Consider the following 12,297-nt stretch of genomic DNA (forward strand, 5'->3'; position numbering starts at 1 on the left):
ACAGGAGATAACATCTCTTCCAAGGCCCACTTTTACACCTACTTCCTTCACCCTGTAATCCCAAAGAGTAAACAGTTTAGGGAATGTGGTCTTCTGGAGTGACAAACGATGACATCAACACTGCATATACAGGAAGAGGAGATGTTTGAACTGGCAATTCCCAAATTATGGCATGCCTGTGTGTGTGGTGTGTGCAGGTGCCCCTGAATCAGGATGACCCTAGTGAATGCATGAATATTTGCCTTCCTGAACTATCTCTGTAGCTGTTCCAATGACACCTCAGCAATCTTCTTGTTCTTGTCCATCAGTCTTATCTGTTTTCTTCTCCTTCTCTAAACCTTGCCAAGCAGAGTCATTTTTTCCTAGACTATCATCTGCTTGCATGACAAATCCAGGGTATGTGAGTTTCTGCGTGCTGATCATTGCCTTAAGGGAGCAGCTAGTCTTTTGTTGGCCCAGGACTGAGGACCTGATTCTTCTTGCAATACATGGCACTCTTAGCATCTCCAAATCCATAATTCTCCTTTCTCTTGTTCTTTCACAATATACAACTTTACCCAAATGGAGATAACATGCAACTTTATACCAATCAGGCCTTGAGTCTCCTCTACACAGGGCTATCTGCACTGCTGACACTCCGTCCGATCCACAACCTTTAGTCCAGACCTTGGATCAAAACATGAATTTGGACTGGATGGACATTTGAATTTTATCCAGAAGGCTTTTCATATGGAGAACCATTTTTGATGTTTAAAAAATGCTACACTCTGTGCAAGCTTATCAGGGAATAAATCCCAAGAAACATAACTGGACTAACTTCCAAGTGTACAAACAAGAACTGTCCCAAGGAGTTTCTCTTCTCGGTGAAGGTTGGACTTGAAGTTCAGTCCCTGGTCCCCAAGGTGGAAGATAATCCCCAAGGCAGCTTGTTCAACAGACAAAGCAGCTCTGGAACTGACACCACTCAATATGCCCCCTGTTCTTCCCCTGCCCACCAAATATAAGAAGCAAAGATCTGGATGGGGAATGATGAGCTGTTCATTTTTTTGCTCTCAGAAAGCACAGAATATTAAGGGTAGCTATGTTTCATCTGGAGCCCCTGGTTTTCTTTGAATCCCCCCTCCCTTTGCCAAATGAAGGTTTGAAAGGAGTGGCATGATTAGACAAGACAGGCAGTTCCTGAAAGAATTACCTAGAGGTCTTTTAATAATATGACTGGGGGGGGGCAGCAAGAGAAGAGGTCGATCAATCCCTCTTCAATTATTAGCTCACAGGGCAGCACCAGATGTTTACATCTGTGTGTGCAATGCAGGGCATGGCAAAAAGAGGCTACAGGGGCTATCTGCTGCAGCATCTTTTTGAACAGCTGGTGCCACAAGAGAGTTGACTTTGTTGCCTGGGAGGATCTGCTGGAGCACCCACTACAATTCAGTTGCACCGGACATCCTTCAAAAAGCAAAGGAGTTCCACAAAAACCTCAGAAGCTTGTTTTCTCTTTCCATCCCTCCCTTCTCTTGTATCTTCCTGCTGTCTGCCTGGAGACACAGCCACTTTCTGGCTGCTTCTTCCAAGCTTTGCACTGGCACAGCTTAGATTCTGCTGAGGCTGGCAGAGAAGATGGAATATGATTGTTCCACTCCTGGGTGGAAAGAACAGAAGACCAAGAAGGAGCACAGAATAGAGAAGATAGCCACAAGCTCCAGCTATGATAGAGCTATGCTCTATCAGGTTCCCAGGCAAAACTGTGGCAGAAATTCCCAGTATGGAGCAATCCAGCTGCTAGCCTTGAACTTGGCTTAAGCATCTCAGAGACCCAGCCCAGCACTGCTATATAAGAAGTTTCGCTGCTTGCTAGGATGAAGCTTACATAACAGTTGACTGCCTTCTGTCAAAGTAAAGATGCAAAATCCTTCTTATGCCCCAGAGAAGTTCAAAGCTATTGCTTCTTCCTCCTGCTATATGTCAACAGACTTTAAGCTTCATGACCTTGAAATGGAGTGATTGTTGATCATTCATGTCACCATCATCTTTGCCCTGGAGGCTGTGGGCTCTCAGCTTGACTCTCATGCACCTTTGCCTTTCCAGAACTGTTGGGTCTCCAACCTTTACAGTTCCTAATCCACAAGGCCAACAACTGGGGAAGACTGATCCATGGCCACAGATTAGGGGCAGGCAAACTCATAGGCCAAGGGGCCACTTAAGCTTTTGATTGACATGTTGGGGACCCAACTTGGAAAAGCAAGTAGGGTCAGGCAAAACCCAACTTTAATTCCAATCTCAACTGAATTCCATATAGTGAGCTTGATTATTCCCCATGAATGTAATAATCTTTCCCTCCTGTTGCGTTAACTATTGCCATCTAGCATCCACATATCCAGGAACTCCAGTTCTGGCGGAGAGGGCCTATCCCAGTATAACATCACAGGTTGTGCCCCAAGGCCATAAAGTGAGAGGTTGTGGCCCTTCCTCCTTGCACTGAGCTCATGAATTACATGTTCTCCCCTTTCCCTTAACTTCAGTGGGTTATGCCTAGCCAGAATAGTTCTATCTGCCAATAACAGGTTAAACGCAGTGCCTATTGAATGGTTGAGATTTCTCAAGGAAGTGCCATTTCAGAATACAGTAAAAGGAGGTGACCTGAATTTTTCTTTATGCTAAATCACAAAGGAAAGCTGGTGCATAAGGGCAAAGCTAGAAGGCTTTCCCAACCTTGCTTTCCACAAACAGGGTGGGGAAGCCATCATAGGAGTTCTAATAGGACTCTACATTGCATTCCAAAGTGACACAAACAAATTACACCGTGCTCCTTCTCTGATTATCTGAGTCGGCTTTTAGCCAGCAAATGAAATCATGGAGGCTTTTGTTGCTGGAGTAAGAAGGATTTAAAGCTGATGCAAGGAGAGGATAAGAGATGTAGAATGATGGAGTTGGAAGCTGAGGCTTCGCAGCCACACCTCATTACTTACAAACAACTGTCTTAGGAAGCTAGCTTCTGTTCCCTCTTGCTATCACACCGAGTTAAGCAGTAGCTGCACAACCTGCAGCTTAACTCTATTACCTTTCTGATGAGTTGTCTTCCAGGTGAGCTATTAGAGCAACCAGAAACCAGGAAGCCACTCAGAAGGTTGTTCCCACACTATTGAGTTAAAATGCTTGCCACTGACTCCTCCTTTTCCCTGTGCCGTGATTCTATTGCACTATCTCCAATGTTGCTAAGGGTCACCCTGAGAGTTCAGGCTGAGTCCAGAGGTCAACGGGGTGGGATAGAATGGGCATAGTCTCTAGGAATGAATTGAGCTATAGGCTGTATAGGGTTCAGTGTAGCAATCTATTTGAAGCATATACAGTAGCCACAGGGCAACCCTAATCCTGGTTCAACTCTGCACCTATTGTCCAGCAAGCCAAATTTGCTCCTACACCTCATACAGTTGATAGTAAGTCATAAGATTTTTTTAAAGTCAAAGTAGTTATGTAGGACAATAATCCCATAAGTCTCTTAGAAAAGCATCCACAAATTGTCTCCCAAGAGCCTTGAAAATGTTCAGTGGCTTATGAGGGAAAACTGGATGGAGAGATTAGTTATACAGTGCCTGGGAAAGAGTTAGAGAAGATCAAGTTTCCCCACAATGCAGGAAGGATAATTCTTGCTGGACAACCGTGAAGGGAAAGATCCTTGATCGATCCCTGCTCTACATCCCACAGATCACTCAACAGCTAATTAATTTCTGATGAGATGGACTAGTAGAGCTACCTATCTTGTCTAGCTTGGAGTTTGGGTAGCTCTGAAGCCCAGCAAGGCTCCAGAGTTCTGCATCTCCAAGCTGGGCAAGGAATGGGTAAAATAGTTAAGAGATGCCTCCATCACCCACCATCTAAATCCTTTTTTAGGAGCTGATGGGAAGCTTGGGGGATTCTCAACCAACTTCAGAGCTGGAAAGAAGCAGGCAGGTAGAGATTCTAAGCACATCTCATCAAAAATTGTAATGTGCTTCTCCCAGAAATGGTGCAGCATTGCTTCCATATCTGCCCAATGGAGCACAGAACAGGATTCTTGTCCTCCTTATGGAAAAATCCCCCATCCCACAACACAAATATACACTTTCCCCATCCAGCAGTTTCCAGTGAGGTCCAAGTATCTTAGTGGACTTGAAGTACATACATGAGAGATGGGACACTTTTTTCCCTGGTAATCCTTCCTTCAGGTAAGCCAACGTTTGGGCCCACACCAATTCCTTTCTCTCCAACCTGTTTGGTCAGAAGATGGAGAAGGTGAATCTGAGGTTGCAAGCCATGTCTCAGAAGGATTCATTCAAGCTAGCTACAGCTCAAGCAAACTACACTGCAGTGGGCATGGTTGAGTAGCAGCCTACCTCAACAATGGTACCAACAGAAGCTGAAGAAACAGGCTAGCCCACAGCGACTTACTGATGAAGTTGGCCTGGCCGGTGAAGATGGTATACTGGAGCTCATACGAGCTGACGCTGAACTCATCATCTGAGATCCAGTGGACAGTGATGGTGTCATGGGAGGCAGTGCAAAGTTCTTCACGGACAGAGGGTGGGTTGGGTGCTGTAAAAGCAATAGCAGACAAGATGTTAGCAGCATCATGCCCTCTTCATGATAAAGCATTCAGGAAAAGCAGACTGTATGTATCTTTGTTCTATACTGCATGGATTAGCTGCAATTTACAACCTAGTTGTGACAAAAAATGTGCATGATTCAGAGAAGGGGGAGGACAATGCTGAGCCATTACAGAAAAGATATTTGAGTCTTGGGAAAGTGCAGGGCATGAGAAAGAAATTCAGAACAACTCTGCCTTGATTGTGTTAGGCGTCGGTTAAAGTAGACAGGGGCTGCAGCAGGCTTTCAAGGTTCCGTTACAATACCCTAACCGCATTAAAGTACATTCCAAGACTCCTAGCAACTCCTGTTTCCTGACCATGCCAACCTCAAAGATCTGCAAATTGGCTAGAACCTGCAGCCTAGCACTGATTTGCTGGCATCTGCACCACCAAGGGCTAGGAACCTGCAGTGTTACCCTATACTTCCAAATCCTGAAGCTCTTTCAAAGTATTTATTTCCTTCAAAGATATTAAATGAAGTGTTGATCACTTAATTAAACGCACCCATAGAGCACTGTAGAAAAAATATAAGGTACAAGCCCAAGTCAACTATGTGGAGAAAAGGTAAGGCAGAAGAGCTAATCAGTGTTCATTGTCCAATGTTCATTGGGTCAAACTGCCATTGAGGTTTTTAAGAATATCCAAGTGGCTTGAATGAAGCATGACTTCTCCTAGTCCACACCTAATTTTTATGTCCATCTCTGGATAAACAGGTTTTACAAAATGCTGTCAAATCTCTTGGTAAAGGTTGAGAGGAAAATATGCAGCACATCTATCTCTCCATCCATCCATCCATCCATCCATCCATCCATCCATCCATCCATCCATCTGGATGGCCTTCAAAATATAATTATTTATTGTTATTGTTTATTTTATGATACTTATAACCTGCCTCATTTGGAAGGGTCTGGGTGGCATACAACAAAGTACAGTGGTACCTCAGGTTACGAACGCCTCTGCTAATGAACTTTTTGGGTTACGACCAGTTCCGGCCACAAAAATTTAACTCAGTTTGCGAACTCCACCTCAGGTTACGACCCGGATCCGCGGCCATTTTCCGCCCGACACGTGGTCCGCGGCCATTTTCCACCCCTGACACGTGGTCCGTGGCCATTTTCCACCCGACACGTGGTCCACGGCCATTTTCTGCCCCTGACACGTGGTCATAGGGAGGGGGACTCTCCCTCCAAGCAATAGCCGCCTCCCTGTCCTCCACGCCAGAACGGATTAACGGTAATTACATTGAATCTTATGGGGAAATTTCCTTTGGGTTGCGACCAATTCGGGATGCGACCAGAGTCACGGAATGAATTAAGTTCATAACCCGAGGTACCACTGTATACATAAAAAACTGGCCACAATCATGTCACTGGTTCATCTAAACCTGAACATTACATTCCTGGATGCTACAACTTGGTACCTGGTTCTTAGACAAGGTCAAAGTTTGATGCACAGGGTTTCCTCTTCCATTCACCATCATTTCTGCTCAAAATGGGGGGGGGGCGTTCTTTTGTGAGTATAAGCAGAGATCTATCCAGCTTTGTAATTATTCAGGGTCTCAGGAACAAAGTTACTTCTTGACCCTTGCTGCACTAAATCTTTTAACTAGAAATGTTACGGATTAAAACTAAGGTTTTGTGCACACAATATTACATGCAGTTACTGAATTAAGGGCTCTCCTTTAGCAAGGACAGAGATGATATTACCCAGCGAAAGACAGTAACATCTCTGGCAGTAAAGAAGAGAAAGGCAACCTTCAGGGGTTGGAAGGCCACCTTTTAATAGTCTGGGGGTTGGGTGGAGTTGAGTGAAGACGCAAAATGGGAGAAACCATGGGTAGGATTCAATGTACATTTTTTCCTCTGGATTTGAGATTTTCTTTGTTTAACCAAGATCCCTACATCATGGTCAGTGTTAACAGCTTACACTTGTTGATTGTTTCCACCTTCAATGTGGCAGAAACTGTACCACCGATTTTCAGTAATTGTGGCTGGAAGCAGATCTGGAAGTTGCCAAAAAGAGAGAGAGAAAGGTAGGTGTGCAAGTTCAAAGACCAGATTGTCCACCGCTGTACCAAAGCATAGATGATAACAAGAGATGTTCTGCTATTGGCTTTCCAGCCTTCATCTCCTGCAGAACAAATGGTTTTATGGCCATCTACTGACATCTTTTGTGCCTTTCCCAGCACAACACAATGACACTTAGCTATTTTGCTCATTACCGAACCCCTACATCATAGATCTATCTGCCACTCTTCATTACTCCAGATAGTAACACAAAGCTAATTCTCTCTTTCTGCAGCTAATGTCAATCAGGAGATTTTTGCTGGAGCACCTCTGTGGACCCATGCACAAAGTGATAGATGGTGGGGTCAGCCACCCATCCAGAGAAAACAAAGATTTAATATTACATTATAACAATGAAATCTGATGCCCACTTTGGTCACAATCAAGTTAACAAACTAACTATAACTAAGCTGACCCATCAAAACGTGCTCCTTTTCCTCTCCTTTTGTTTTCATTAAACAAGCCTATACTTTGAAATTATATTTGCAGCTGAAATCAAGGAAACAAATCAACTTCCTTGCACAGTGTCATTTTTTAAAATTGTCCTACTCTGAGGATTAGATTGAAAGAACAATGGTCTTCTTCTAAGTTTCTTCTCAAGAACACATGCTTTTTAGTTTGGGGCTCAACGCACATCCAGAGCTGTCCTCTGTCTTCAGATGGTGGTACTTTCTCTAAAGGCCAAGCTGATGCTGCCATTTTTGTTGAGGTAGGAAGCAATGCTTCAGAAGCCATAAGGATCTTGCAGAGCCAACCCACAGTGAACATTTGCACTTGCAAAGCAGATCATAAACTCTTGCAGAAGTTGTAAACCATAGCTTCTGAGAACCAGGAAGAACACTTTTGCTCGAATGGCCAGGATCAGAACCAATGGAAGAAAACTACAATAACACAGATTTCCACAACAGCATTTAAATGGCAAGAAATGGTCATGAACTCCCATGCATTTAATGTTTTAAAGCAGAGGCCCAACAGTCATCTATCCTGGACGAAGATGATGCTTTTAAAACCCTTCCTGAAAATTTGTGCACATTTTCATAAACATTCCTCCACAGACATATGCATATGTATTACACATTCTTGATATATTGACATTTTTGTGTGCATTTCCTAAACCAGGTTCTCTTGCACGTGAATTTCACTTAATATGCTTTATTTCAAAATGCGCTTTCTCTTAATATGCAGATTAATAAGCTTTTTTTGAGTTGTAAATTGTGGCACAACATTCAGAAAGGTACTAAACTTGGCATACAATTGCATTCTGGCTCAAGGAGAGCAAATTCTGTTCAAAATTTGATTCAAAAAGTGAATCAAACACATTCCTTCCCTATTCCATATACCTAGATGCTGGCTCCCAAGCCCTGATGAATTTGTGTGAGTTCACATTTGCACAATACAGGTGGTCCTCGCTTAACAACCACTCGTTCAGCAACTGTTCGAACTTACAATGGCGCTGAACGAGGGGGACTTATGACCGGTCCTCATACTTATATTGGTCACAGTGTCCCTGTGATCACGTGATCATGATCCAGGCACTCAGCACCTGGCTTGCAATTATGATGTCACAGTGTCCCATTATGTGACCACACAATCGCCATTTGTGACCTTCTTTGCTGGCTTCCTATAAGCAAAGTCAATGGGGAAGTTGGCAGGAGGTCACGAATGGCGACCATGTGACATCCTCGCTTAATGACCCATGGTGATTCGCTTAATGACAGCAACTGGAAGTGCCAGAATTTCTGCCATAGTCACGTGACATTGTGCTTTATGACCACGTCATTTAGCAATGGAAATTCTGGTCCCAATTTCCGTCATTAAGTGAGGATTACCTGTACCTTTACACCGTGCTGATGTGAACTTTGCAACAGGGCACCACTATCTGCTATTCTATGTGGCAGTCCTTGTTTGCTGTTGTCCTGGGCTGATTGATAGAAATAAATCCCCCTTGAAATATCAAGTGGGCTGTACTCCTGATGTTACGAGACACAACTGGAAAGAAGTAAATTGCATCCCCTCTACCCATCCACAAAAGTCCACAACACTGAGAGAAAAAGCAAAAGCAAAAGCAGAACAAGGTAGGGAAAGGAAGCATAAGATTGCAGAATCGGCACAAACCTGTTAGATAATCCAGCCCCTCCAGCAATTTTTTCTCTCTGGAAAAATCTAAAGCAAAGTTTTCAAAGGCATCGTTAAAATTGATATCAGGTATCAAAACTTGAGAGGATGCAGTTGCCATGGCAACCCTGAAAGACAGAAAAAGAGCATCGCTATCCATTAGGTGGGGCTTGTCAGCGCTTTGATTTTTGATGAAAGAGCTGGGAACAGCCTTGCAATGTTGTCAACTCTTGTAGCAAAGGGGACGGGGCGGTGGGGCGGGGGGAGACCGGCAGGGCGAGGACGGTGGAGAGACATCCATGGATTTGGAAAGCAAGACCTCTGTGGTCTAGGCAGGACAAACGACTGGAAGCTGGATGAGGGCATTCTGGCCCACCTAATCCAGTTCCTGACTTATTATTTCACTCATACATTCATTATTTACTTATTACTGGCATTTCTATGCCACTCTGCTCCAAAATGGCTCCAAGAAATACACAGCAGAAATAGAAGTTTTAAAAACATCAAAACAGACAATATAACTAATCAGCAAAGACAGATCATTCATCTCAGCAAGAGTGACTTGCCTGAAAGGAGGGTTGGAATACGTTAACCACATACAACCATGTTCATTACTAAATTATGTATCAGTCTATAAATGCCAGTATATTGTCACTGGCCTATAGTGCTGATCTTTATATAATGCCATTGCGTAGTGACTACGTGTAGCTTTATCTGTGTTGTTTTGAGAATGGACATGCTTGAAAGATGGAGTGAGATCCACTCAAAGCAAGTCCAAAGGGGAAAAAGTTTTGTTCAGGAAGATTTCAGACTGTGCAACACGTGGGAGGTGTGTGGCATATGGGTTTAGTGGCCTGGTATGGCTGCCAGCCAGGTCTCTCCTTTCCGTTCTTGGGCCTTGAGTGAGTTCTTGTCCCTCTGGGTCTACACTTCTCTTCTGCCAGGGAAGCCACCCCTGGACCCTTCTTCTCCCTTCCCGACCAGAAACCAACAACTGCTCTGCACGCTTAACTTCTCTCTCCAACTTTCCTCTCCAGACCCTCCATTCACTCCACGCACAGATCTTTTCTCTCCTCTTCTTCTCTCTCTCTCCAGTTTTTAGGTTAGACCAGCCGCATGTCCCCCAGCAACTGAGGAAGTGGGTGTCCCCCCAAGGCTCTAGTCCCCAACAGCCATATACAAAGCTGGCCAAGGAGACTCTGTCTCAAAATCTCACCACATCAGCCCTGGCTAGCAGCCAGGTCAGCTCCGCAGGCCTCGTGACAGCACAGCTGCCCTTCAAGGCCAGAACTGAGCTCTTTTTCTATTTTACTCACTCCATATATGCCAGCAGAACAGCAGCCAGGCCAGGCCACTAAAACCCATAAGCCACACCGCATTAACTTCAAAGAAGACACAAGTCAAAGTTCCTCAAATGACAGTTCCTTGTGAACTGGATGAGATACGGTGAAAAACTACCAGGAAGTGTGAGAAAAATGGCAAGACAGAACTGACCAAACCTTGGTCAAGCCTTGTTGGAAGGTGTAAACACATATCAGAACCATAGTCTTCGGAAGCCATCACTGAAGATGGATACTACTCCAAAGAATTTGGGATGGATCAAATAAATTCTTTACCAGAAAAGGACACTTCTAGATGAGTACTTTACAGGTAGTCCTCGCTTAACGCCCACAATAGGGACTGGAAAATTGGTCGTTAAGTGGGGGCAGTCGTTGGGAAGGACAGCAGCTGGGGGGCCACTCTGAACTCCTAGCAAAACCACACCTGACCCACCCACCCATTATCTTTGGAGTGCTACCTTTCCGCCACATTCTTTGCTGTTTGCAGGAACCGTGCGTGGTCGCTCTCTTTCAGGATATGCTCAGCTTGGTTGATGAGGACCGTCGACCGCTCCAGGCACTGTCGGCAGTTGGCTACCTGCTGGGCCAGCTTCCTCAGCTTCATCACCTTGGAGAAGAAAAATAGAGGATGCTACGGCAACAACCAAAATCTCATTAGCATGCACCACATTTGGAGGAAACAGCAAGGTGTCAGCGAGCACTTCTAAGGCATCTCTTTAAAATTAAGGGATTGGGGAGTGAAGCAAGTACATGAAAGAAAGCTGATGAGGAGTCACATCCCGCAGGGAGTTCTCGCTGCCAACTTGATGCTTGGAAAGGAAGGGTTGTAGCAACTACAGGCAGGGACCTTCTCAATGGGGATCAGACTCTCAGACTGCAGGATAATTAGCAGCTCACAGAATCATTAGCAGGTTCCATAATGCTTCAGTAATGAATGTATGGAAACAGTTTCACTCTCTGTCCATCCCTCTGTCAGGCTTAGCTAGCCCCAGAGACAGAAATTCTCCTGTTTTTTTAAACTCCTACAGTTCTCTCAGTTGCAAATTTTGCTTCAGAGGGATAAAGAGAATTTTAAAGAAATACGCATGGATGGCATATGGTTTTCTTGCTCTAATTTGATGGTAAGGCAACTAAGGAGTACGGGTGAATATCCTAACTTTTACTGAATACTCTGAAAATTGCTACACTTCTTTAACTTCTCGTGCTTCCTTTTGATCCCAAAGGGGGAAGGGTCCCATCACTGAAAAATTGGAGAATTTCTCCTTCTCTTGGAGGAAACTGAGGAAGCTGCCCACCCAATCTCTCTGCTGCAAATCTAGTGGAGAACATCAGTCACTTGTGGCCAGCTATACGTTTAGCTTGTTTCTATTTACATCCCTCTTCATCATTTCTGATGAAGTTCTTTCTAAATATAAGTGAAAATATAAAATGGTCACTCATTGAGTCTGGTGATTGAGACTTGGTGCCTCCTGGTGGTCAAGGTCACTGAGACTGGATATCTCTTAATTCTTCCAGTTTTATTCTACTTAGTGTTTGGCTGAAATGTGCTGGTCCAAACTCCTCCTTGATGGATTTGGTGAATTAGGGAGGTGTCTGTCTGAGGCACTGAATGTTACCTGGATGTCCTGGACTTAAAACATGTTTCAGACCCTTTTGCCTAGACAACAGCTGCTGTATAACCCCATCAAGATAATCTTCCTTACTCTCTATAGAAAGGCCAAAATTGGACACATTTTGTATAACCAGTTCTGGACGAAGCTAAGGCAACACTAGGAAATGTATCTTTAAGCGCTGGAAAAAAACCACACATCCTCTCCCTCCTCCCAAACATTGGCTACTGAGGTTTCAAGAGACTCTTTGTTGGAACCTCAAGAGTTGGATAGACCTCTTTGTTGGAGCTTCAAGAGCCAGAAATGCAATTCTTGGAAACAAATGACTAGAGTTCACCTCATGTCTCCGAGTTTCTATTCTTCTGGGAAAACATTCTTCTGGGAAGCCAGTGGGGTTTAGCAGTTAAGGCAGGCTTGCAAAAAAGATGCAGACATGGAGACACATGCCAACCACTAACCGCCCTTTTTAGGCTCCCTGCACCCAATTTTATGACAATTTTTACGATGGTCATAAAGCGAATCACATGGTCATTAAGCGAATCCG

At 44.3% G+C, this 12,297-nt stretch overlaps 1 protein-coding gene across 2 annotated transcripts in view; it reads right to left on the bottom strand.

Annotated features, from left to right (window-relative positions):
- The window catches only part of MID2 (midline 2), a 140,054-nt gene that overhangs the window by 16,828 nt on the left and 110,929 nt on the right, over positions 1-12,297 (bottom strand). For both annotated transcript variants that reach the window (XM_088151561.1, XM_007422648.3), the window contains exons 5-7: positions 10,602-10,750; positions 8,804-8,931; positions 4,426-4,569 (exon numbers count right to left, since the gene is read on the bottom strand). In XM_088151561.1, coding sequence (XP_088007687.1) covers positions 4,426-4,569; positions 8,804-8,931; positions 10,602-10,750 — 421 coding nt within the window. The remainder of the gene's footprint in view (positions 1-4,425; positions 4,570-8,803; positions 8,932-10,601; positions 10,751-12,297) is intronic.

The sequence above is a fragment of the Python bivittatus genome, unplaced genomic scaffold (assembly GCF_059951505.1).
Source record: "Python bivittatus isolate LINGU-HERP-01145 unplaced genomic scaffold, Pbiv_v1 ctg000670_np1212, whole genome shotgun sequence".
Classification (NCBI taxonomy): Eukaryota; Metazoa; Chordata; class Lepidosauria; order Squamata; family Pythonidae; genus Python; species Python bivittatus.